Source organism: Castor canadensis, chromosome 9 (assembly GCF_047511655.1).
Source record: "Castor canadensis chromosome 9, mCasCan1.hap1v2, whole genome shotgun sequence".
Lineage (NCBI taxonomy): Eukaryota > Metazoa > Chordata > Mammalia > Rodentia > Castoridae > Castor > Castor canadensis.
This window is the reverse complement of record NC_133394.1, coordinates 122,662,461-122,688,483: the sequence shown is the minus strand read 5'-3', so window position 1 is coordinate 122,688,483 and position 26,023 is coordinate 122,662,461. Positions and strand designations below refer to the sequence as shown.

General features: G+C 39.4%; 1 protein-coding gene across 10 annotated transcripts in view; it reads left to right on the top strand.

The window, feature by feature from the left end:
* Positions 1 to 16,302, top strand: part of N4bp2 (NEDD4 binding protein 2) — a 78,715-nt gene extending 62,413 nt beyond the window's left edge. For 7 of the 10 annotated variants that reach the window (XM_074042410.1, XM_074042415.1, XM_074042417.1 and 4 more), the window contains 4 exons: positions 738 to 926; positions 2,099 to 2,267; positions 7,642 to 7,765; positions 8,882 to 16,301. In XM_074042410.1, the coding sequence (XP_073898511.1) occupies positions 738 to 926; positions 2,099 to 2,267; positions 7,642 to 7,765; positions 8,882 to 8,927 (528 nt within the window). In that variant the 3' untranslated portion in view covers positions 8,928 to 16,301. Of the gene's footprint in view, positions 1 to 737; positions 927 to 2,098; positions 2,268 to 7,641; positions 7,766 to 8,881 lie in introns of all 10 variants that reach the window. The other 3 variants (XM_074042420.1, XM_074042419.1, XM_074042418.1) reach the window with 1 other exon arrangement.
* Positions 16,303 to 26,023: the final 9,721 nt, after the last annotated feature.

Sequence of the window (26,023 nt, the reverse complement as noted above, 5' to 3'; positions counted from 1 at the left end):
ATTTCACGATGATTTTGAAAACGATCATTAAAATTGTGTCACAGTTAACTGGCCACAGTGTCTAGTGGTAGTTAGCAAGTTGAAACTGTCTCATAAACATAATGGTCATCTTTTTTTCTTTTTTTTTTTTTGGTGATGCTGGGGTTTGAACTCATGGCCTTGTATTTGCTAGGCAGGTGCTCTACCACTTACGCCATGACCCAGCCCTTTTTGCTTTAGTTTATTTTTCAGATGGGGTCTTTTATTTTTGCCTGGGGTCATCCTTGGACCACAATTCTCCTACTGTGCTTCCACACAGCTGGGTTTACAGGCAGGCACTACACCATACCTGGCTTGTTTCTGAGATGGGGATCTTGCTAATTTTTTCCCAGGCTGTCCTCAAACCCTGATCCTCCTGATCTCTGCCTCCCAGGTAGCTGGAATTTAAATTTTGTTCTTTCGCTATCTTATATTTATCTTTTGGCTTGATTTTTGTGACCTAATTATATTTTTGTGACCTAATTTTAGAGAGCACGGCACCGTCTCCTGAGGTAAGAGTGAAGTAAAGGTAAAGAAGGGGCAGGGAAAAAGTAATGGTGGTTAATGAGTGCTTGGCTCACAGTGTAGACACTGGGAGGATCTGTTTGTTTTGAAGAGAAAGATGAAAAGAAGAGAGCCCAGTGTGTTTACATGAATTTTCTGAAGAGAAGGCATGCAGTTTTTAACTTTCTTTGTCTGTATTGTGTACCATCTCATAGGCAAAGAAATCAAAGGAGACCGAAGACAGCCCCAGTGAGCCGTCGTTTCAGGACTTTGAGTTTCCTGAGTATGACGACTACAGGGCGGAGGCTTTCCTGCACCAGCAGAAGAGGATGGAGTGCTATAGCAAGGCGAAGGAAGCCTATCGGATGGGCAAGAAGAATGTCGCTACCTTTTATGCCCAGCAGGTGAAGTGGGAAACTCATTAGTTTGTTTCTTTGTCAGCCATGACACCCAGATAATCTTAGAGCAGATGAAGGCTGTACTGTGTTGTGATTAGATTAAGTTGTTCTGGGGGAATTTTAGAGATGATAGAAATGATGAAAGTAAGGTGTCTAGTACAAAGGAGAACCAGGGCTTGAGGATTTCAACCCTTTTGAATGTGCACGGCCTGTCACTCCTCTCGCATCTGTGAAGTACTTGAATCATGGTTTATTCTCGCAGTCAGTATTTTCTCTTAGGTTAGATTCTATCAGTGAGTAGGTATAAATTACAAATTTTCTGGAGAAAGAAAAGCAAAATGGTCATCTTAGGGTGGTCTTGTGTTTTCTGTCATGTTGGTTTTTTTAGTAATACATCACTTTTACAGTCAGAAAAAGAAAATGACTTAATATATTTCAGGGAAGCAAAACTTCTACCTGGGCTCATTTTGCAAGTTAATGGAAGAAGTCTCCTTGATTTACTTTTTATTTTTGTTCCATTGTTTACTTTTCTGTGGTTGAAGGGAGAAAAGTGTCAAACTGGTATAGCCCTTTGAGTCTCAGCAGTAGGCCTTGGGGGGCTGGCTCCAGGAGGAAATTGTGAGAAGAGGAAGGGGACCACCAAGTGAGACCCATGGCTATCAAAGAATATGCATTGTTAGCAAGCGATAAGCCAGTGGCTCTTTCTTGAGATGGGGGGAGTTTAATTAAGTTTCCTTTTATGATTGGTTGAGAAAATATTGTAGAAACAGTGATTCAGCTGTTGAAGAACTACATTGTTAATTCCACCTAAATGTTGGTGCATATTTGTCTCTTAGCTCATTGCATTAAGAGTTTATTTTATGTTATTTTACTTATTTTTTTTGGTGGGACTGAGGTTTGCTTACAAAGCATGCACGTCACTGCTTGAGCCACGCCTCCGGTCCATTTTGCTCTGGTTATTTTGGAGATTGGGTCTTGAGAACCATTTGCCCAGACTGTCCTAAAACCTCAATCCTCTTGATATCAGCCACCCAAGTAGCTAGGAGTACAGTTGTGACCACTGGCACCAGCAGGTCTTTAGATTTAAAGTTCTGCCTTTTATTTAGGGCACTATTAGTTTCCTGATTGTCAAGTAGCAATATCCCAAGTGTCTGCTGGTGGTTGGTTTGTAATTAAAGGGGAGTCTTCATGAGCAGAAGATGAAAGAGGCCAATCACCTTGCTGCTGTGGAGATCTTTGAGAAAGTCAATGCCTCCCTGCTGCCACAGAACGTCCTAGACCTGCATGGGCTGCATGTGGATGAAGCTATAGAACATCTGATGACCGTTTTACAGCAGAAAACTGAAGGTAGGACTGTGGTGCTGACATGCTTTCTATCCACAGCTGGCGTAATTGCAGAGTTGCGGTATGTGAGTGCTGACTGAGGCCGGCTGTGCCACATTTATCAGCATTTTTGTCAGTCATTCTTCAGAGAATTCTCATTGGCATGACCATAAACATTTTCTTTTTTATTTCCCTGTTTCAGTTGTTTGTATTCCTTTGTTGTATTTATTAAAGAAAAGCTACAGTGTAATCTGAGAACCCTTTGTGATTTATAAATTGGGCCTGTCATGAATATTACTTATTTTACCTTTTTTTTTTGGTGGCACTGGAGTTTAAACTCAGGGCCTCTTGCTTGCTAGGTAGTGCACATAAAAAAGGCCACTCCTCCAGCCTTTTTTATGTGTTGAATATTTTTGAGATAGGGTTTCCTGAGTAGCTAGGATTACAGACACGAGCCCCTAGTCTCCAGCTCTTTTTTTTTTTTTTTTTGCAGTACTGGGGCTTGAACTCAGGGCCTTCACCTGGAGCTACTGTACCAGCCCTTTTTATGAGAGGTATTTTTGAGATAGAGCCTCTGAACTATTTGCCCAGGCTGACTTCTACCCATGATCCTCCTGATCTGTGCCTCCTGAGTAGCTGGTATTACAGGTGTGAGCCACTGGTGCCCAGCTTAGTTTTCTCGATTTTTAATTTTTCCTTTTATAGTCTTCTTTTCTCCTTCTTCCTTCCCTTTCTAATGGAAATCAACACCTTGCAGTTTGGTATATATCCTTTCTGTCATTTTTGTGTGTGTGGTTGTTTTGTTTTTGTCTTTTTCTGAGACAGGATCTTATGTCTCAGTCAGTTCTAGGGCTTGGAACTCACTATGTAGCCTCGGTTGACCTCAAACTTGTGACCCACCTCCACTTCCGAGTGGGGACTTAGGTTTGAACTCAGGGTTTTGCACTTGCAAGAAGGCACTTTACCTCTTGAGCCATACCTCAAGTCACTTGCTCTTGTTATTTTGGAGATGGGTCTCATGAACTATTTGCCTGGGCTGGTTCAAACCAAGACCCTTCTGATTTCCTCCAAAGCTCAGAAGTTTTTAAAACAGAATTTTGACCATTTTAAAGAAAAATCTATAAAACAACTGTAAAGATTAGAAAAAAGAAAATTTAAGAGCAATTTAAAATACAGTTTTTACTCTGGAGTTGACCATCTAGTGGGATAGATGACAGGGAACAGTGGTTACATAAATATATAACACTGATAAGAAAATGCAGGTTGTAGAGTCTCCACTCCCACTTCCTGCACGGTGGGCAGGAAATGTTTCTCTTTTTTTTTCCCCCATTTCTCCCCACTTTTACCCTGTTCTACTAAATTTCTTTCTGAATAAACTTTACTATTTTTGCTACAAAGAAAATACAGTTTGCCATGTTACATTTAGAATAAATCTCAAAATCCCTATATAGTAAGTTTCTTGTCTGTCTTTCCAATCTCATTTTGGGTTCTGCTCCTCCTTTTCTGTATGTTTAACTATACTTGCTCTTGACCCATGCTCTAGCCGACTCATCTTAGTAGCTTCTTACAGTACTACTGCTTAGCACAGTGTTTATGAAGTTGTCATTTAATTGAGTATTAAATGTTTGTCTTTTTGTCCAAGAATTGATCCAGTGATGATTATTGAGTCATCATTGTGTGTAGTGCTTTTCATTCAGCATGCAAAAACCTCCTCATTTTTGGCCACTAAAATTATACGTATTTAATGTGCTCAGTGTGATTTGATATGTACATATGTTTGAAACCATCATCACAGTCAAGTTAGCACATCCAGTACCTCATGAGTTACCATTTGTCTGTGTGTGTGGTGAGAGCACTTACCATCCAGTCTTTGAGCAGATTTCAGGTGTACAGTCAGTACTGTTTCTGAAGCCGCCATGCTTACACAAGATCCCAGGGGTTATTCTTAGAGTTGAAAGTTTCTGCCTTTTGACCAACACACTCATCCCATATTTCTATCCCCCTCTGATACCTCTGCCCCTGCACCCACCACTGCACTGTCTTCCTGTGGCTCTGGCCTTTTAGGTTTCAGCTGTAAGTGAGGTGGTATATTGTCTGTCTTTCTCTGACTGGCTTATTTTATAATGCCTTCCAGGTTCATCCATGTTTTCAGATAGCAGGATTTTCTTTTCTTTTATTGCTGAATAATATTCTTGTGTGTCATCCATCCTATGGAATGTTATTTGTCCACGAAGAACAGGAAGTTGTGAGGCATACTGTAATGTGGACAAACTTGTAAGCATGTAGTGGGGAAGAAGCCAGGTATAGAAGGGGACATACTGTATGACTCTGTTACAGGAAGTGTCCTGAATTGGTAAATCCAGAGTGATAGAGAGTAGATTAGTGGTTGTTTGGGCTGGAAAGGGGAGTGGAAAGTGACTGCTAACAGGCACAAAATTTCTTTTTGAGATGAGGGAGTGTTCTGGAATTAGTAGTGTTGATTGTATGACATTGTAAATATACTAAAAAACCCACTGAATTGTAAATTTTGAAAATAGTGAGTTCTTTGTGATGTGAATTTTATCTCAACAACAAATTGTAAGAAAAAAATAATTAAATAATTTGCCCAAGGTAACACTTATTGGACCCAAGATGCAAAGCCCATCCTGTAACCTGTGCTAGCCTGAAGTTGTCGGCAGTCACCACCAGATGGCGGTATTGTCGAGTAGGAGTGTTGTCAGGGACTGTGGCTCTGCACTGCACTATTTTTAGTCATAATATAAAAGGACTGTCAAACTTGAGGATGAATAGATAAAAACAGAGATGTATGGACCCTGTGTTCCTTGTGATTGAAATGTGCACCACTACCTGTGAAGTATTTTTGCCCCAAAATCAAACCAGAAAATCCAGCTGTAGACTGATTATTATGTAAAGATAGGAATTGACAGGGGACAGAGGAACACGGTAAGCAACACCACAGGGAAAGCCTAGGATAAATGACCCTATTTTTTTTCCCAGTAAATTATAAAGAAAACCACAAGGGAAGGAAAACCTTTAAGTGCTACTTAAGACATACATCAGCCAAATGCTTCTTTTAACCTTCATTCAAAAAAATCACTGATATATTTTTTTAGATAGTTGGAGACACTTTTAGAACTGATGATATTAAGGATCATTGTGAGTTTTGTAAGACGGTGGTATTTTGGTTTTTGTGAAGGCGTTGGGTGAGAGATACCCTGAGACATTTGCAGTTGAAACAGTCAGCAATCTGGAATGTGCTCCAAATGAGCCAAATTGTTCTTTCATGGGTGGTGAGCAGTAGGAACAGCCTGTAATTTGGGGAATAAGCCCACTCATTTACTTAGGCAACAGATAGCCTTTGAATTCCGGCTTTATTTAAAGAATCAACTGGAGACCATTTTCACAACAGCAGGTAAACTACTGAAAGATGAGGGGAGCGGAGGGAAGGAGCCATGAGGACGGGTTGCGCTAGTTAAGAGATACGAGTTGTTCGTTTTGAGATAAGGTCTTATTTTGTAGCATACCCTGGGCTTGAATTTGCTGTTGTATGTTTTGTTTTGTTTTGTTGAGGCAAGGTCTGATCACGTAGATCAGGTTGGCCTCTAATTTGTAATCCTCCTGCCTCAACCTTCAAGTGCTGGGATTACAGGTGTGCACCACCACCCTGGCTAAATTTTTTTTTCTTTAAGTAGCTGTTATTTGTAATATAATATACCTGAGCAACAGTGCATTATAAGGGTATAATGCAAACCTTTTTACAAAGTGGATACCTTAGTGTAGGTAGATCCAGAGGGAACTGAATTTTGAACAACATACTGCTTGAAGTAATGAGTATAGCTTGGAGTGGAAACAGAGATCTCTTAGTGGTAGTAAAGAATTGGGCATGCCCAAGTCACACCTCTTTTTCGAATTTCAGGCCAATTGTTACCTTGAGTTTTGAAAAACTATTTGCTTTATTTTAATGGCACTGGGGATTGAACTCAGGGCTCACACTGGCTAAGCAGGCATTCTTTCTGTTTGAGCCTCTTTGCCAGCACTTTTTTGTGCTGGTTTTTTTCGAGATAGGGTCTCATGGCTTTGAACCACCATACTCCTGATTTCTGCCTCCTGAGTAGCTAGGATTACAGGCGTGAGCCACTGGCACCCGGATAACTATTTGCTTTTGATTCTTCTGGAGTATTAGGACAACTTAATGAGAAGAATATGGAACGTTTACATTACATGTCTAGTTTATGCAGTAATCAAAACTTAGGCTATTTGTGAATGAGGAATAAGTATTTATTAAATTCATTAAATTAGCTTTTATTAACTGTTTCTGTTGTTGCTATTCTATTACAGATATTATTATAACTTCAGGGTTTGTTACTTGCTCTCCCAAGGTCATATCTGAAGCAGGATGTGATCTGTGGTCTTTCAGGAGGCTCTTTTCGTATTTTAAGAATTACCTGTCAGGAAGAGTTTCTTATGTTAACAATCACGACTCCAGTAGTAGATTTGCTAATAGCTGTTCCTGGGGATAGCCTATATAAAGCAGTTGCTGTTATTATCCCGTTTTTCTAATGAGGAAGCAGGCACAGAAAAGCTAAGTAATTTGTCCATGGTCACATAGCCTCTGAGTGGTAGAGCTGTGATTCAGACTATAGCTGGCTAGCTTTAGGGATTTAATTAACAGGGTTGTGGTGAGGATTCTTAGTTAACAGATACACTGTAGTTGTTAGATGTGATTAATATTGATGTTGTCACTGTCATCACTTCAGAGAGAACTTCTTGCTCACAGGGGAGGAAGCCCACTTCATTTTGAGACAGGGTCTTACTGTCTCCCTGTGCAGCTCATGTGGGCCTCAAACTTGCAATCATCATGCCTCAGTCTCCCTAGTGCTGGGATTATAGGCCTGTACTATACATCTGGTTTCACTTATCTTTAGATGGGTAAATTGCTGTGAGGTTATGTGCATTGTTTTTATGTTTGTTTGTTTTCGTTTTTTGGCAGTACTGGGCCTTGAACTCAGAGCCTCACACTTGCTAATCAAGTGCTCTACCACTTGAGCCATGCCCCATTCCTTTTTTTTTTTCTGTTATTTTTCAGAGAATGGTTCTCACTTTTTGTCCCCACTGTGATCCTCCTGCATAGCTGGGATTGCAGGCATGTGTCACCATGCCCTACTTGTTTTTGAGACAGGGTCTTGCTAACATGATCCTCCTATCTCCACTTCCGTGTAGCTGGGATTGCAGGTGTGAGCTACTGCACCTGGCCTGCTATGTGATAAGTAGTAATAAATACTAGGTAATAAGTGTGTAAGTCCTTATGACAACAACCTCATGTGCCGTTGAGTAAAGGTGTGCTTTCTGTTGAGAATGTAAGATATGATTTTAATTGTTCCAATTCCTGTTGTGACAGAGTTTAAGCAGAACGGTGGTAAACCCTACCTGTCTGTGATTACGGGGAGAGGAAACCACAGCCAGGGAGGAGTTGCTCGCATCAAGCCAGCCGTCATGAAATACCTCACAAGCCATAGCTTTAGGTGAGTATAGAGTCCTGGTGTCATCAGTAATGGTGACTGCTCATACATAGCTAGGTAGTCACTGAGAGTGTGCTTAAAAACATTTGTTAGAACAGTTAACTAACCAACCATCTGCTTTCAGCTACAAGTTAGTGCTTAAAGCAAGACTTTCACAGATAGCTTTGTATTGTCTAGTAAGTGAGAAATAAAAGGAAAATGTTTCTTATTAATAATCACCTGAGAAAACGTTCTAGCATAACTTTAAAATTCTAAGAAAATTAAATTTATTTGCATTCCTTTGTCAACATATTACCCAAGAGAATTACATCATATATCTCATAGTTTACAATTTGCTAGTTTTGAGAGAAAAATATAATCGTGTTTTTGATGGAGTTGAGGCACTGCTGCTGAAAGACATTTGTAATTTAGATGTACTTAAACTTTAGCAGGAGTACTCTGGTTAGTATGAATTTATGTTGATGGACATAAAATGTCCTTTTCTATTGTGATGATTAGTCAGTAACAGCAAATGTCAAGAATATTCGAAGGTTGACGATCCACTGATGGGTGGATTCCCTGAGGCTGGGAGTCCTTAAGTCCCTGCTGCCTCGATTCCTTTCAGTTAGCATAAGATGTTCCGTGTATGCTTGTGGTGAAATGTTACGTTGTAGAAAATGGCTCAGGCTCCCAGCGGGAGCACAAGTCGTTTCACGTTATTTTACGAAAGGAGCAGCCAGGACAGAACTTACGGTGTTGAGGTGAATGAACTGTTTTAGCGGCTAGTGTTCTTCAAGTTCCACACTGACTACCTGCCACAGCGGGTGCTTCTTGGCGCTGCCTCACGCCCACAAACCATGGTGCAGACATGGCTTCTGCCGAGTGCAGGTCAGATGCCCACCTGGGAGGCGCTGAGAAGTCTGAGTTGTGTCGACGAAGGATTTAGGAAGAACTCTAGCCTTACGGTTAGATTTGACAACAAATCAAGAGAGCAGAAACATAGGTGTTGGCCCTGCATATTAATGGAGGAGGGACCTTTGACAGTAACTGTGACATTGAGTGCACAGTTGATTATAGGGTAGTAATTAGGTAGTTTGGAAATTTTTATCTTTAAAATAACTCCTTTTCTCATTTCTGCAGGTTCTCTGAAATTAAACCAGGGTGCTTGAAAGTCATGCTAAAGTAAAATAAATGTCTTTAAGTATGAAGGTTTGTAAGTTGAAATTAGTTTTATTTGCAGTAATTCATTTGATTGTGCTATAAACATGTGTTTTATTAGGAATAATGTCCAGTTATAAGACAGAAAAAATTGTCTTCAAAATTCAAAAATTTATAATTTTTTACTGAGTGAAAATGCCAAATATGTCACTTGTTAAAACATTAAAGAGAATTTTTATTGATTATAAAATGTTTAAGAAAATTATCAAGTGCAGTTTTAAAGTCTGAAAAGCTCTAGTTCTTTCTCAGAGAGAAAATGCTACCTTTGTGTAATTGTTTGACATTAGGTGCGATCTCAAGGGTGGAGAGGTAGAGGCTCTGAAACTTGGCTCAGCCTCGCGGGCTCGCGTCAGAAGCAGTGGGGGTAAGGCGTGGAGGTAAGGGGGGGTTAACTGAGCAGTGGAGCACTCTGCTTTTAAAGCCAAGCACGGGCGGTCGCCCCACTGTGCCTGTCTGCAGAAGGAAAACTGCCATGTGCTTCCCTCTGCTGTGTGCAGTCTCGAGCTCTGACTGTCCTTCTGTCCTTCTGTGTGTGTATTTCCTGGGAGGAAAGCTGGATCTCAGATTATCCTGCAGTTTCATTCCCTCTGTAGAGAGAAAAGATTTGAAAGAAGGAACGGCTATCTGCCATGTGATGCTGCTTTATAGAGCTCGCAAAGCTGTCTGCATAGGCGGTATTTCAAGGCAGGACAAAAGAGTGACATTTTATATTTGAGGCACGTGGTTTCTAAGCTATAGTAACTCAAAATCATATTAAATCAGAAAACATTTTTAGCATAATATAAAAGGAATCCTTGTAATCAAAAGGATTTTTACCTTTATTTTGAAAAAGAGCCAACTTTCTGAAAGAAAACTTGCACTGACACATCTGTCTGTTAGCGTGTAAATTACAATTCCCTCTACACAGGTCAAATATGATGAAGTATAATTGGATGAGGCAATGTAAAATAAATTTGACTTTGGGTAGATAGAATAGCTTCAATGTATATAATTTTAGCAAACAATTGTGTTACCTTTATGTTTAGCTTAAGATATCATTTGGATCAGAAATGATAGGATTGATCTGTTACTGAAAGAATGCTGAAATACAGAGGATTTTCCCCAAAGAGCAAACATTTTAATGAAAATAAATCTCAAAAACTCATATTTTTATATGTCACAAATGCATGCTTTTAAAAGATGAATTTTGTTTCCACAAAATTAAGAATGTATTTATTATTTAGAACTGGTTAGCGACTGCTAGTGTCACTCACATCCTTACATTTGTAACAATTTGTTTTAAGAATGCCAGTTGTTTACCACACTTTTTGGTAGCGTTTAGAAGTGTTGACTACCTTAAGAAAAAAGCAATTTCTTTTAATAACAAATTACAAAATTGTAATTGTTAGTTAATGAAATAAAAATATTCCTGAGTATAAGTTAATACGATTTAAGGGGTGAAAATACTAAAGCCTGGAATTCAGTATGGCAGCATACGTAGCTGCTTACTCATCTGTGTTTTACATTTTTCTCACTTGTTTTTAAAAATCACTTTTGAGTATGTCAGCTAGACTTACTTACATATTTTAATTATGACTAATAATGGAACAGTCAAAGTAGTAAAGAATGGCGCTCTGTGGTCAGAAACCAAATGAAAGAAGCTATATTTTACACTATATCAACATTAGTTTCATGCCTTATTTTGTTAAATCAGGTAGCAATTTCTTTTTCTTTTTCTTTTTTTTTTCAAAGGTAGGATTTTCTTTTTTAGCCCAGGCTGACCCCAAACTTGCCACCCTTGTGCCTCAGCCTCCCAAGTGCTGGATTGTAGACCCCATGCCTAGCTTTAGTATTTCTTAATTATTACTCATAAATATACAAGCAAAGGGGAGCATCATACATATTTTTATAATGTTCTTTAATCTTAAACCGGCTCCTACTCTACCGCCCAGTGTAGTTTATGTAACACATCATTAATTATGAAAGAAAAATTTCATAATCCCTCCCTCCCTTCGTCCACTTCTCAATCCAGTATGCCAGAGGTTAAGATAGTTTGGGGATTATCAAAGTCTACTCTTTCCCATTTCTAAATCCCACGTGTCAAAGGTTAAAAAGAAAGTTGGTGTGGAGGTCATTAAAGTTTTCATGTCTTGATGTGTTTGTGCCTATACACGAAGAACTCTGTGTAAACTTAATGAGTGTTTTAAAATATTTTAAAGGTACAGCACTTCTGTAGTTTGGAAGATTTTAGTAACAGTCACATCCACTTACAGTCCCTTACCTGCATCTAGCAGAGGGAAAAAGGTAGTGTGCAAACACAGAACCATGCAGCTGGGCCTGTGTTTTCAGTCTGTCCGTCCGTCTATCTCCTTGTCCCTGCGTGAGAAGGGGAGGCATGTTTTCTGACGTTCACTAGCTGTTCTTTTGTGTCTATGTTGTTTTCAAGCTGAAGTTTCTTCTGTGTATTAGTGTTCGGATCCTATCTGCAATCCTATGGCCTTCAAATATAGAACATATTAGCTAGTAGAGATTGACTCTATAGTGTTTTGTATGTTATAACCTGTTTTGAGAAGACGAGCTCCCAGTTCTTCTGGATGTTTTCCCATCCTTTATTTTGGTCTTTTTCTTTTTAAATTCAAGTGCTTTGTATGCTTAGAGAGAAGATACACGTAATGACAAGATGAGTTATTTCTGAGCTGGAAATTGGAAACTCAGGAAATTGCTCTGACAATGTTTTAACTGCTCTCAATTAAGACAATGTATAAAAACAAAAATAACGTGTGCTGTTTTTAACAAATGCTTTACCATTGTGCAGTGAGGTGAACTTTGATAATGTTTCTGTGTAGTGCTGAAATATTGCTTATTTTTATTTACATGTAAAGAAAACAGATTTAAATGTGTGTGTGGCCAAAACAAGAATCATTTAAATGTGAAGTAAATTTATGTAGAATATATGTTAATGGTGCTTATTTTTCAAATGTAATTCACGTTTACAGTATTGCTCAATGCCTCGTCACAGAATTGAATAGAGAAGCAAGGCTGGTGCACACCTGCGTTTGGAGAGCCCTTTGTAACTTCATATTAAGTGATGACAGAGTTTATTATGTCCTTACAGTTGTTAAAGTTGAGTGATTGACTTTGTGGTCCAAAATGCTGAACCTGTTCTTCATAAATGACTTGTCATTTATACAACATTGCAGCTATCAGTTGGAGGATATATTATAAAATTTTCACAGCATATCAGAAACAAAATGTTTTTATTTGTACTATAAAAATGTAACTTTGCTGTTAACTCTGTACTTTTTTATCGAAAATGTTTATAAGTTTGCTTTTAAACTTTGTTATGAAACCATTTGCAAATCACACACTTAATTTAATAAAATATTTAGCCACAGTCCAGTGTCAGAAAATCCTTCATTTGATGTGATAGGTTTAGTGGCTTAAATGCTAAAGAATGTTTTTGCATATAACTTTGTAATTTCAGGGGGGAAAGAGTCATAAAAATTTCATTTCTGTGCCATAACTTTTCTTCTAGTTTATCTTTATTTTATTTTTTGGCTTTATGAGATAGGGCCTCACTATGTAAGGCTGCCCTCGAACTCAAGATCTTTCTGCCTCGGCCTCTCCAGTGCTGGGATTACAGATGTGTGCCACTGTACCTGGATTTTCTAGTTGCTTTTGCTTTAGCATAGAGGGGTCCACTTTTGAACCAGATAAGTGGGTTAGCTAAGGCTTTTTCTCACACCCTTATATCTTTTGACATCACAATAAAGAATTGTGTCTGTTAGGAACACAAACAATTCTTGAAGTGACATTAAACAACTTTGAACTTTATTCATCTTTCTTAAGAAAGTATCAAGGGCTTAAAATATTTATCCACCAAATATTTATTGAGCACTTGTTACTGAAGTAGACGTGTGAGACTATTATGCAGTGATTTATACGCCTAAACCTAAATCTCAAGAGAATTCTGGTACACAGGTGGTGTTATCCCAGCTTAATAAATAAAGACACAGGATGAGAGAAGTTAATCAGCCTTTGAGTTAGTGGCAGAGGCACAACTCCAGCCTGGGTTTCTGAGTCCTAATGTTGAGCAGCTCTGTCCGTCATGAAGCAAGAACACTAACTACCTGCAGAGAAGTGGTTTCCAGCCCCCAGAGGGGACTGCACAGAGTATGTCTGAAAATCCGCCATCCATGAAACTGCCTACTTCCTTTATCCAAAGAAAGCAGGTATTCTGGGAAAAGCCAGATACCACTGACAAAAGATAAAGGTTTATTTCTCTGTTAATATTAAATCCCAGAGAGAGAGAGAGTCAAGGACTGATGTGAATGCTCTTCTCCATGAAGTTTTTGGAGACCTTTGGTCCTTTGAGTTTACTATTCTGCCATACCCAGGGTGTGTCCTCATTTTCCTGGGCCAGGGTAGGTGGCTAAAGCACCAACCATCACATTTACATTCTAATGGAGGAAGGACAAGGAAGAAAGGAGCTAAGGGCAAGTGCCAGTGGTTTCAAAGATATCTTTGAAAGTTGTCGTAGGACGTTCCTGTTTACATCCTGCTAGCCAGCACTAACATTCAGTCATGTATGGTCATATGGTCACATCCAGCCGCAAGGGAGGTTGGGAAATTGTTTCAGACTGCCCTGTGTACAGTTAAATGTTGGGTGTTCTTTTGAAGGAAAGGTGGGTCTTAGGGAAATGAATAGCAGTTTCTGCCATATTTCTTATGATACACACATAATGTGAAAATTAGTTCTTTTTTTGTGGCACTGGGGTTTGACAAAACTTAGTTCTTGGTCCATATTCTAGAAATAATAAAAAGGAAATACAGTTGTGTTTTGACTGTAAATATTCATGCAATCTTAGCAACCAACATGACTGTGGAAATGGACTTTCAGTTGATGAATTAAGTGCTAGCAATAATCTGTTTTGATCTGGAACTTGACTCTGGCAACTAGAGTAGGCCTTTAAGTTATTTGCAGTGATACTGCTTGATTAATGTATTTGCATATTGCATATTGTGATTATGTTAATCACATAGCAAAAGCTCAGTACTTGGTATGTGAGATTTAAAGCAAGTAGAACAGGCTAGATGTTCTTAAGAGTCAGAAGCTGCATGTAAAGAAAGAGCTGTGAGCCAGGTGCGGTGGCTCATGCCTGTAATCCTATCTGCTATGGAGTTGGAGATCAGGAGTCGAGAGACTTTATCTCAAACTGTAAAAGCTGGATGAAGTGGTACAAACCTGTCTTCCCAGCTATGCAGGAAGCCTAAGTCAGAAGATTGTGGTCCAGGTGAGCTTGGGCATAGAAGACCCTATCTCAGAAACAACCAAATAAAAAGGACTGGGGCTGGGGGGAATATCTTGTTTGCACCTGTGTAGCAAACAAAAGTTCCTGAGTTCAAGCCCCAGTACAGCAAAAAAAGAAAAGGAAGACCTGTGGAAGTACTAAGAGGGGGATAGTCAATTGTTTTTGAGGTAGTGAATCTGAATGTTTATCTTCTGCTTGAAATACCTAAGTAAGTACTTTTTCTGTGGGGAAAAGATTTAACGACTGCAGTTCACAGCTTTGGTGCAAATCTAAACGTACAACTTTGTGCCTTTCATAGGCTCTGGAGCACTCCTCATGGTAATGTCAATTCTTTTATTTGTTAGAGATTATTTAATTGTAATAGCTAAAGAAATGTGAGCATTCTAACATTAATGAACTCCATCTTGGGGTAGAGAAATGACAGAGGATGTGGCCCAACAATGGTTCTGTCCAGTCAGAGGCAGGAGCAGCTTCAGGGCGTGAAAGTGGTGTGAAGGCAGAGGGTGAAAGTGATCACTTAGGAGGTATCACAAAACGGTACCGAATATGGTCCCTTTCCTGCGGCTTGAAAGACATTGGGTAACTAGTCTTCTGAACAAGAAGCTATGAAAACATGTATAAATTACCTTTTTTTGAGTTTTAAACCTTGTCTTTAAGTATGAGTTTGTGTTTTGCTACACTTTTATATCACAGATGAAGTTCTATTAGAAATGAGGTTGTAGAATGTTGCTGTGATCACTTATGAAATTTGGAGAAGTTTGGGATACCCTCTAAGGAAAACAGAAAAGCATTAATAGCATCTGACACACCTTAGGATAAGTGGTGCTCACAGCATGAGGGGAACTTCATTTGGGGAGAGTACAGTCTTATTCTAGCATTACTTAGGAAAGAAATTGTGTACCATGGCCTAGCTCAGTCAATGCTCCTGGAAGGAAGTGTGGAAGTCAAACATGCTTCTGCTATTGCTAGAGTATCCTACCCTGTGTAAAATAGGACACGTATTCCATGTGTGTTCCTAGTTACATGCTCACTGACCCCCTGGGGGAGGAAGACCCAAAATTCTATGAAAATACTAAAAACACCCAAAACATTGTAGTTGGTGCAACAGTGTAAGTGAAAACACTTAGAGGCTCTTTTGCAAAAGGGTCCTCTGATCCAGACTCACTTTGAGTCTGGGGACAGAAGAGAAAGGCCAACAGACTTGGAGGCTAAGAGCCTCCCCATAGAGCTAGCAACTGAAACGCCTTCACCTCCATGGGGGTTAGGATGGATCAGATAACTTCCCCCTCCTCCCACTCCCAGAAGACCACAAGGAACATTGACTTGGCACTGAGCAGAATCATTTTTAACCATTTCTGGTGTTTTCGGATTAATAGCTCAAAGTCACATCCTCCGGAATAGTAACAAAAATCTTCACGGTGTGAACTGAGGTCCCAGCCTACTTATACCACTAGTGGCTTCTTAGCAGAAGTAAATGTAGGTCTTCTCAATGACAGTTCAACTTCCTCTTGGAGGATTCAATCTGATCAAGCCTGTAGATCAACAACCAGTTTATAGGAATTACAGAAGACAGGAGCACAGAATATGTCACACACCATCATCAGGACACAACCACCAAAATACAGACTTTGGGAAACAAGCCACACGATGTCTTCAGAACCAACTGTAGAGAAAAATCACACCACACAGATGAAGGGAGAACTTACACATCAAGACTCAAGCATATCAACCAATTGCAGTTCTTGGACCTGGTTTGAATGCTGGTTCAGCAAAACAAAAATAAACTATGACAATGTGAACATCGACTGGATAATTATATTAAAGAACTATTGTTTTTTTAGGGATGATGTGGTTTTATTTTTACAAGAGTTTACTGTTTTGTTTTTTTTAAAGATGCTGAAAATGAGATGGAGGCTGTGCTGGGAACGTAGCTCAGTGGTAGAGTGCTTCAAATGCGTGAGGTTGCTGGCATAGCGTGTGTGTGGACGAAGTGGGTGGGATACTTAGGAATCAAGATTGGACATAAGTTGGTAAACATTGAAGGTGTCTACTTTTAAGTGTATTTAAAAGTATAGAAATGTTTTAAAAAGTTGATGGAGTTGCGGAGAAGTGGATTCTAGAACACTGCAGAATTAGCCTGCCTAGTAGCTGCCATCGTTTAGATGGGAGAATAGCAGGAGGCCACTGTGGAACCATCACCACAACTGTTTCTCAGCTACTCAGACCTGGTGACGACGTACTCCACCCATCACCATGTGACTTCTCAGCAAAATGAGCCATAACAGTAGGTAGGTGATCTTCACCTTCTGGGGTCCAGATCTCATAAGGATGTGTCTTAATTGCTGGAAGCTATTTTATATTTGGAGTTTTATTTGCAAGATAAAACCTTCCAGCTTCTGCAGTACAGAAAGTCTCATAAAAACAAGTGAAGCTGCAGAGTGAGTGTTAGATGTCTGTGTTTACTACACTGATGGTATTTGTCAAACTATGCGCTAAAAATAAAATAAGTTGGCTGGGCATTAGCCATGACCTTTTAGTCCAGCAAAGCAAAATTGAGAGAGAGGGAGAGAGAATACATGCTGCTATTTAATATGCCTTGAATATTTATACAAAAATGGATACACTGTGGAGAAGAACGGGAAAATTAACCTTGATTTTTAACATAAAAAGTGGGATTCAAATAAATGAATCTTTTAGGCTAAGAAACTCCCTTTCTCTCAAGCTATAGTGTACATAAGAATCATCTAAAACATGCTTAGTTTCAAATATAGATTTCTACCCTCCCTCCGAGTGAGTTCCTGAATCAATCCCAGAAGGTCAGGCCCTTTATTTATTTATTTATAATTTTTTTTTCATATGTGCATACAATGCTTGGGTCATTTCTCCCCCTGCCCCCACCCCCTCCCTTACCACCCACTCCCTTACCACTCACCCCGCCCTTTATGTTAAGTAAAATTCCCAGGTGGCACCAATGGGCCGCACCTTAAGAACATTAACCTCAGAGGAATAGCCCGACAGCTTGCCCTTCCTCCAGCTACTCAAGGTACCGTTGGGCTCCAGCCCCAATCCTGGCTTGCAGGTCTCAATTGTCATCAAGCCTGGCCTGGGGCGCAGAAAGAAATCCAACCTTTTAAGTTTGTGTGCAATAACTTGTTTAGTCCCCATAATAATTCCGTGGGGGAAACTGAATTAAGCACCTTGCCCAAGATTTACACAGCTAGGAAACAATGGAACCAGAGTTCAAATTAAGGCAGTCAGGCCCCAAAGCCTGTGCACTTAGCTCTATGGTGAGTTGTCTGAGCATTGGTCTAGATGGTAAGACTGGAGTTGATCAAGTAGAGGAAACCCAGGACACGTTTTATGTGGGAGGCTAAGAAACCTTGCGGCCTCCCCTCACTGGCAGTTTCCCCAAAGCCTTTAGTTTTCCTTAATACTTTAATACTTCATAGCTCTGTCCACTGCCAAGTTCCAAAGCTCCCATAGTTTTAGGGTTTTGGTATGGCAGAACCCTACTTTGGGTACCAAACTCTGGGTCATTTATTGCTGTTTAAAAAAAAAATGAGCTCAAAAAGCAACAAACATTTTCCTTGGAGTTTACCAGGATTCTGGGGGGTGGCCTTACTGGGAGTTTCTGACTGGAAGCTTTCCTGAGTTGTAACCAAGGCGTCATGGCCATCAGTCATGGGGAGGCTCGAGTTGGGGCTGGGGAATTCACTTCCCATGTGGCGGCTTGCTCACCTGGCTTGTACGGTGGAGCTGGGAATTGGTGAGAATCCTAATCTCTCTCCATGTTGTCCTCTCCGCATGGCTGCTCGTCTTCCTCAGGGGGACCATCCAGGAGAGCAAAACCAGAAGCTGCCTCTTACAACCTACTGGGTAGAAGTCTCATGCTATTTTTCTGCCGAATTAATGTTTTTCAGAAGTCACTAAATTTGGCCCATGTTCAAGGTTAGGTGAACTGCCTCTACTTTCTGAAGGATGGGATATCAGAATGTGTGAACAAATCACTGTGTTCTATGTGGTAGACAGCATGCAGCACTACAAACTTCCTAACTGTCCAGTGGGGTGGGTGTTCTGCCCACATAATAGGCATTGTTAGTCTAACCAACAGTACCCGTTCTCTCTCTCTCTCTCCAGCACTGGGGTTTGAACTCAGGGCCTCATGCTTGCGAGGCAGGCACCCCACTCTGCCAGCCCCTCTGACACTTGCTTGTTACATCAAGCAGTGTTTCTCCAGCAATTCTGGGAGTCAGAGAGGAGAAACAAAGACCTCAGTTGGTTTAATGAGAATTGGTGATTAACAACCAGGTATGGCGGCGAGTCAGTGCGGGAGGCAGATTTCAGGGGGCTCTGCATATATGGTTGAAATGGTTGGCTGGTGAGGAGTCACTTGGAATCCAAGGAGGCTGATAGGCTGGTGAGTTGTGAAGGTGTAGCTAGAGCCGATTGAGAGTTTGAGGCAGAGGGAAAGCGGAAAGAGATAGGAAAGGAGATAATTTCAGAGTTCAAGCTATTAGAAAGTTTGATTTGTAGCTGAGCATGGCGATGACAGTCCTCAGAGCAAAGATCACAGAACCAAGCAAAACTTCTGGAGCATCAGCTTTGTGTATACATGTTACTCAGGAAGGTGACAGGCAGTGGGGTGGAAAGATTGAAAGTCCCTCTGCTGGAAGTATGGGTGAATTTAAAAATATTTTCTTTATTAACATGGTCCCCATCCTTCACGTTAATAGGATCTGACTCAGTGCAGCCACACTTTGAGGAAAGATTTATGAGGATTATTCTTCTTTAATCTGCTGGAGAGCCAGGATGGATAGTGCCACTTGGAGAAGCTGAAGGAGTGTGAGAAATAGTTTCCCTGGTTTTTCTCAATGAGTTTTTTGTAGTAGGACCTCACTGTTTTGTTTGAAGCTTCTTTTCTGTTTATCCATCTGAATTATGAAAACAAATAAAATATACTTTAAAAACTATGCACTATTTTGGATTAGTGCAGTTTCACTATTTATAGAAGCAATCGAGGATTCACAGCAACCAACGTGTCTCTTTGCTAACACTCAAAAGTGAATGGGTGGGGGAGGGGAGAGAAAGGAGAATGATGGGGGGGGTGAATTCAACTATGATATATTTGATATATTAAGAACCTTTGTAAATGTCACAGTGTACCCTCAGCACAATGATAAAAAAAAAGTGGATGGGGCTGTATATCAAGAAGAGCCTACTGTTTTTTTAAGCTCTGCACTAAGATTTTCTTTTCATTGTTCTGTCTTAAGTAAAATTAATTTCTTCCCTTCAAAAATAATTTCTGGCAGTAGGTTACTTAGGAATCTGTTTTTGAAGCACCTTATTAATTTTGTATCACATTCATAAAATTATTAAATTGACTTTCTGATGTTTCTCTTTCTTTGGTTCCTATCCATCAGAGTCATGGTAACAGTTTTAGGTCATGTGCCTGTGACTTTAAGCTACTCAGATCTTTTCTGGAAGTAGGAAACATAAAAATCATCATGTTTAAGGGAAGAAGAAGCAAGATGTAAAAGGCTACTCATAATTTGATCTCATTTGTGTTTCATAGAATCGATGTAGATGGTTCGCCCTATCTGTTATACCCCTATTTCTAAGTACAGTATATATATGTCCACACAGCAAACCCACACACCAAGTGAACAGAGCAGATTCTGGACTCCTAATGACTTGGCTTCAGGGAGCGTCACATTCAGAACCTCTGTCTCCATATTTCTTACTTTGCCTCTTTCACCAAAACTCTGTTATCTCTGCCAATGCTAGGCCTCCTTTATCACACCTTTTTTCTTCCCATTTGTTCTCTGTGTAGGGAATACCCTATGTCTTTTGGGTATAGGTGTCCTGTATCAGTCTTTGCTTCTTTACTTACAGCTCTCCTTCCTTCCATTTGTCTTGTCTCCATGATATGACAATGGGAAGGTGGAGATATGGGTGTAGAAAATGATCAGGGACAAATGTCAGAATTTTTTGTTAGTATAGGAGGAAGGAAGCGATAAGTACTCCTGCACTAATCATTTTTGCTCCTGTTACACAAGGAATTTCTGAGATTCTATAAGAAACTGAACAGTGGGTTACTGTGGAGCTAGGCCTGTGGGAGTCAGAGGTAGGAGAGGGATATTTTACTTTCCTTGTCTGAACAGTTTTTTTTTTTTTTTCAAACTATGTGTATTGCTTCTAAAAAGTAGATACAATTAATAGGTGTATGTTTTTAAATGTAATGAAAAATGCCATACTTGATACTTGAGTGAATTGTTTAATGTATAAATTATATTTTTTCTTTAATACATTTTTCTTTTTAATTAGCAGTAGCAATTGTACATATTTATGGGCACAGTGTGATATTTCAATATTTAATACATGTATACAATCAGGTTAAAGGATATATATTTTATTTTAATGTGCTTCAGGCTTCTTTCTAATACCAAACAGCAGATAATCAAGCCAGTATCTGTGATGATCCAATGTTTTCCAGAAAGACATTAATCTACCTTTTCAAAGTCTTAAATTGCTACTGTAACTACTAGCAAAGGACAGGATAGATCCATATCCAGGCAGTCTAATGTGTGAGTGGCAGGAGTTCCAGTGTGAACAAGGGAAAACCTAGTTTAATGGAAACCAATCCCCTGAGCTGAATAAACTATATTTTCATGTTGAAAGGGCTCATTAATTCTAGGTAGCACTGATGAAAAATGCATATACCTAAACATATTCTGACACAATTCTTGAATCTCAAAGTTAAAGAGAGAAATCTTGAAAGTTTCTAGACAGAAAGAGGTTATTTACAGAAAGAAAAAAATTGGACTGGCATCAAAGAGTGGAATCATATGTATACCTCTTGAGAGAAAAGAAAAGTAACCCACGGAGTCTCTGTCCAGCTAAGTATCATTCATCTGCCAGGGTAAAAGAGAGGTAAATATGAGGATACCAAGAGTATTGGCATCCACACACTCCCACCTGGAGAAATTATGGAAAAAGCACTCCAACAACTAAGTAATGGAAATAGAGATTTCAAGAAGGGAGAAAGTAGAAAGGAAAAAGTGATGAGTGAATCACAAGACTTGTAATATACATGGATTGTGATGGAATGAGTTGAGACTATGGACTATACATATTAAATAAAGGCTGTAAGAACAAATGAGACTTAGAACCTGGGAGTAAACCTAGCAAAACTCTCAGCAAAACCCAAGAAGTGAGGGTGGAGAACAGAGGTTAAGACGTATTCGGAAGTATTATGCCATTGGGTAGAGGGAAAGAGCCAGGGAAGAGAATAACCTGATGGAGAAGTGTGTCTTTTCACATAATAGTAATGAAATACGTGTTTTATGTGCATCTTAAAAAGTCAGATAACTATTAGTATAATGCAGTAGCATAATAATTTGAATTTTTAAAAGGAAAAAGATAAATTGTAATTTAATCACACTGGAAAATATAAAGAAAAAGGAATAAAGTAATAAAGTGTATTCAAAAGTAACTCAAGTGGTAGAGCCCTTCCCTACCAAGCATGAGACCTTGAGTTCAACCACCACCAAAAAAAAAAAAAAAAAAAAAGTCAATAGTAAGCAAGGAAAAAGTAGCAAAATCAAGAAGAGTAAGAATTGTATTAAATATAAATGAGCTATTTTTACCTATCAAAAGACAGACTGTCAGATTGGGTTATAAACCATATAAGAAACATACTTAAAGAAATATTTAATATAAGAGAATTAGAAAGACAGTATGTATATGAATAAACAAATTAAAAATTAGGAGAGGCAATATTGATATTAGATAAAATGGGAAAATTATTAGTGAACTAAACAGGGAGAAGATATTAACTATAAAAGACAGTTTGTGAAGACATACATCAGACATAGCTCTATAAATGCATATATAAAATCAAAACAGTATCAGGAATGCAAGTTTAACTTTATAGAAATTAAATTAAAGTAAATATGACTACACTTCTTTCAGAATAGGTTTAGTAGACAAAAAGTTAAAAGACCATAGAATAACTCATATAATCAATGCATTTTACTAAATATATACAAAATAATGCATCCTTCAAAGAAGGATAATTGACTATTTGCAAAAGTCAATCATAGACTTAGCTAAAAAAAACTTAGATTTACAGGTCACGTTATCTGATGGAATTTGAATTAAATTAATAAATACAGGAATAAATGTCTAAACATTTTAAAAATTAATTATTTAAAATTTAAGATCACCCTTCTAAATAATTCTTGGATCACATTAGAAACTAAATTGAAACTCTAAGCTCTGGAAAGCAAAAATGAACAGCCAACACACCCCAGCTACATGCTCTAGCAAATGGCCACACACAGATTAGAGCTACAAGAAGCCAGTGCTGATCGTAACAAAATTAGAAAAACAACCAGAGAAGAGAGCAGAGAAAGGATTAATGAAAACAAAATTAAATGGCAGTAGAAAAGACATCAAAAGACTCATTTTGGGTTAAAAAATACCTAAAAATTAAAACATTTAACAGCAATTCTGTATAATATTCTTATGAAAGTAAAACAAGTCATGATTTTAAATATCATATATTGCATAGTACATAATTTATATATGTATGTATTCAAGGATATTTATGGCAGCAATGTTTGCCGTGGCAACAACTGGAGACAAAGTGAATGGCCTTGCAAAGGGGATGGCTGAGGGGCTGGGTTGTAGTCATACTGTGAAACACTATACAGTCAGTACAAAGGGTGAGCTAATCCCATTCCAGTTATCTATAACTTCGGCATAAAGTTCCCCATAACCTACTGACACTAAAAGTATTTTATAATTCTCATGGACTTTGCGTTAGGAATTTGAACAAGACATAGAAACTGGAAGCACAGTGGAAGTGTTTGTCTGTTCTCTCTGGTGTCTGAGTTCTCATGGGAAGACCAGAAAGCTGAGCAGGACTTGATGGCAGGTTCTGGAACCATCTGAAGGCTTATCTGCTCCCGTATCTGGCAGTTTGGCTGTTGGCCCAAGATTTCACCTTCAGCTATCTGCCAGGACTCCCACATGGGTTCCCTTACATCGTGGTATCTGGAGAAGTAGAGGAAGAGGAAAGAATTATCTTTTCCAGCTTAGTCATACAATGTCACGTCGGCATATTCTATTTGAAAAGACAATGATAGGCCCTCCCAGGTTCAAGACCAAAGAAAACAGGCTTTAACAGGAGTGTGGCAGGTTCTGGGGCAGCACATACAACACAGTAAACCAAGTGTGCTGGTGCATGCCTGTAATCTCAGCATGAGGGAGACTGAGGCAGGAGGATTGCAAGGTCAAGGCAGTCCTGGCTACATACCCAGACCTTGCCTCAAAAACCAAAACCAAACAAAAAACTCCAACAAAAAGAATGTGCCAATGGGAGGGAAAACCATGGAGAGTGGGTGTGGCAGTGCCGCATGGGAGGTGACTTCTGAAGGACCTATTTAGAACAATGGGAAGGGTGGTGGTGTAGAACAGAGTTTGTGAGTTCACCAGTAGCTTTCTCAAGGTAGCTCTGGGAATTCATTAAGATTGGGGAATGACAGCATCATTGCCTGTGTTACCAGAAACAGGCTTCAGTCCACAAAGAACATGTTATCACCGGGCACCAGGGAAGGTTGTTTTTTCTTGAAAAAGAAACTTCCCAAGTTTTACATTTGCTCTGCTAGTTTTTTTTTTTTTTTTTAGAGGTACTGGGGTTTGAACTCAGGGCCTCATGCTTGCTAGGCAGGTGCTCTACCACTTGAGCCACTCCGCCAGCCATTTTTTGTGTGTGTGTGTTGGTTTTTTTGAGATGCGGTCTTGTAAACTATTTGCCCAGGCTGGCTTTGAAACAAGATCCTCCTGATCTCTGCCTCCAAAGTAGCTAAGATTACAGGTGTGAGCCACTGACGCCTGGCCTTCTGCTATTGGTTTTAAAGGACTATTGCGTGGACATCTTTCTCTTCAGTGTTATATTCTAATATATCACGCAATGTCCTATGAGTTCACGGTGTGAATCTGCAGCAGACTGCCCACCCGTGGGGTCAACCTCTGAATGGATTACCTCCGCTTCATAGTTTACAAGTCTTAAGTCTGACTAGTTACAAATGACAGTGGAAGGATTACTTTCTGAGCACTAAGTGTTACATTCCTCTTGCTGTACCAATATTGCTTTGTGTTTGTGGAAACACCAATATGTGTGATTAAATGACCAGTCTGCACTTGTCTCTTACCTGGGGACCAGTTATCTACACCTTCCTTTCCTTGATTGCTTGCTTTTGCATTTTCTCCTACTAGTGGTACTCTGGAGAGGCTGGGGAGGAAAAGACAGGCATATGAAGGCTAACCTAAGGCCTACTGCTTGTTTGCACCAGGCTTAAAATGAGCAATTAAGCAGAAACCAGCCCAGGAACTCATTGACAACCCCAGAAACACCTAGGGTCAAAGAGAACAAGTTTCCCTGAAGCTGTGAATGACTGTTTTCCTTTTAATTCTCTCTAGATGGTTCTCTCCGCAGTGGCAGTTATAACTCAGAATCAAGTGCAATGTATTTGAGCACTTATTGCCACTTTACCACTAGGGGTCAGAAATTAACCCGGGACATTGCACACTTCCATCCAGACAGTGCTGGGAGAGAATGCTTTATGGTTTTCCAGTTTGGTTCATACTTCTGACGAGGTTCAGATGCCTTTGAAGTGGAAAAGGACCTCCAGTAGTTTTTTTTAACCAGTGATTAGTTACTGGATCACTTGGTGTCGTCACTATAATCTGTTCTCAACCGTGAACTTGAAGTTTTGTTTTTTGTTTAGTTACTAGCCACACTGACCATCCCAGCTTCAGCGTTTGCAAATGGGAATATAGTTGAAGATTACAAATGAAAAAGGAAAGGAACTAGAAAGACCACTGAGAAGGACATTGGCATGAGTTCGCAGACCTCTTCCATTTTTGTGCTTCAATTGGAAATTGTTGACATGTTTTTTTTCAGCTGTATATTTTAAGCTGGAAGCTATGAACTGGTATCATTTCTTGTTCGGGAGCTATTATTCAGATTATACATTAACTTAAACGGTTGGGTTAATGTGTCATGGACCATTTAAGACAGTGCAATTATATTTCAAATATCCTCATTTTGCTCAATGATGTCTTTTCTGTTTTACTTCCTTTTTGTGTGATTGAAACTGGGGAAAAGTGACATGAAATATATCTTTTAGAAACTTACAATTAGGAGGTTTATTTACTTTTTTGGCAACTTGCTTGAGAATTCAGTTTTAATATTTCAGTGAAAGCAGATTGGCATGTTTTATTTTGGGTCCAGCTGAATGATTTACTTATTGGAATTTAGAAGAGACATTTGGTTATGTTTAGCCTATCCTGTTGGGGTATATATTTAAAAGATGGGACTTTCACTTTTCTCAGGCTGTCTTTGACAGAGCGCTCTGTGATGCCTTCCTTATTTGCCATGAGCCCATTCCTGCTGCCAGGCACTAGATAGGAAAACAGGACCAACACCAGGAGAAGACCACCAAGCCCTTTGTAGGACAAGAGTGCCATCTTGTTTTCCCCCTACTGCTGCCGTTCTTGGTCTCTGCTACCCAGAGATAATGCTGGGTGGTATTCCAGATGTAGCATGGTCTGGAAATGGTTAAATGTTATCTGATGACTTCCGGGGATAACTTTGGGCTGTCCCCTAAGATGGGATGAGTGTTATTAGCAGAATGGTGTCTCTGTCATATTCACATGGGGACATCCTAACGTCTGACTTTAGAATGTGATGTGAACTGGAGGGAAG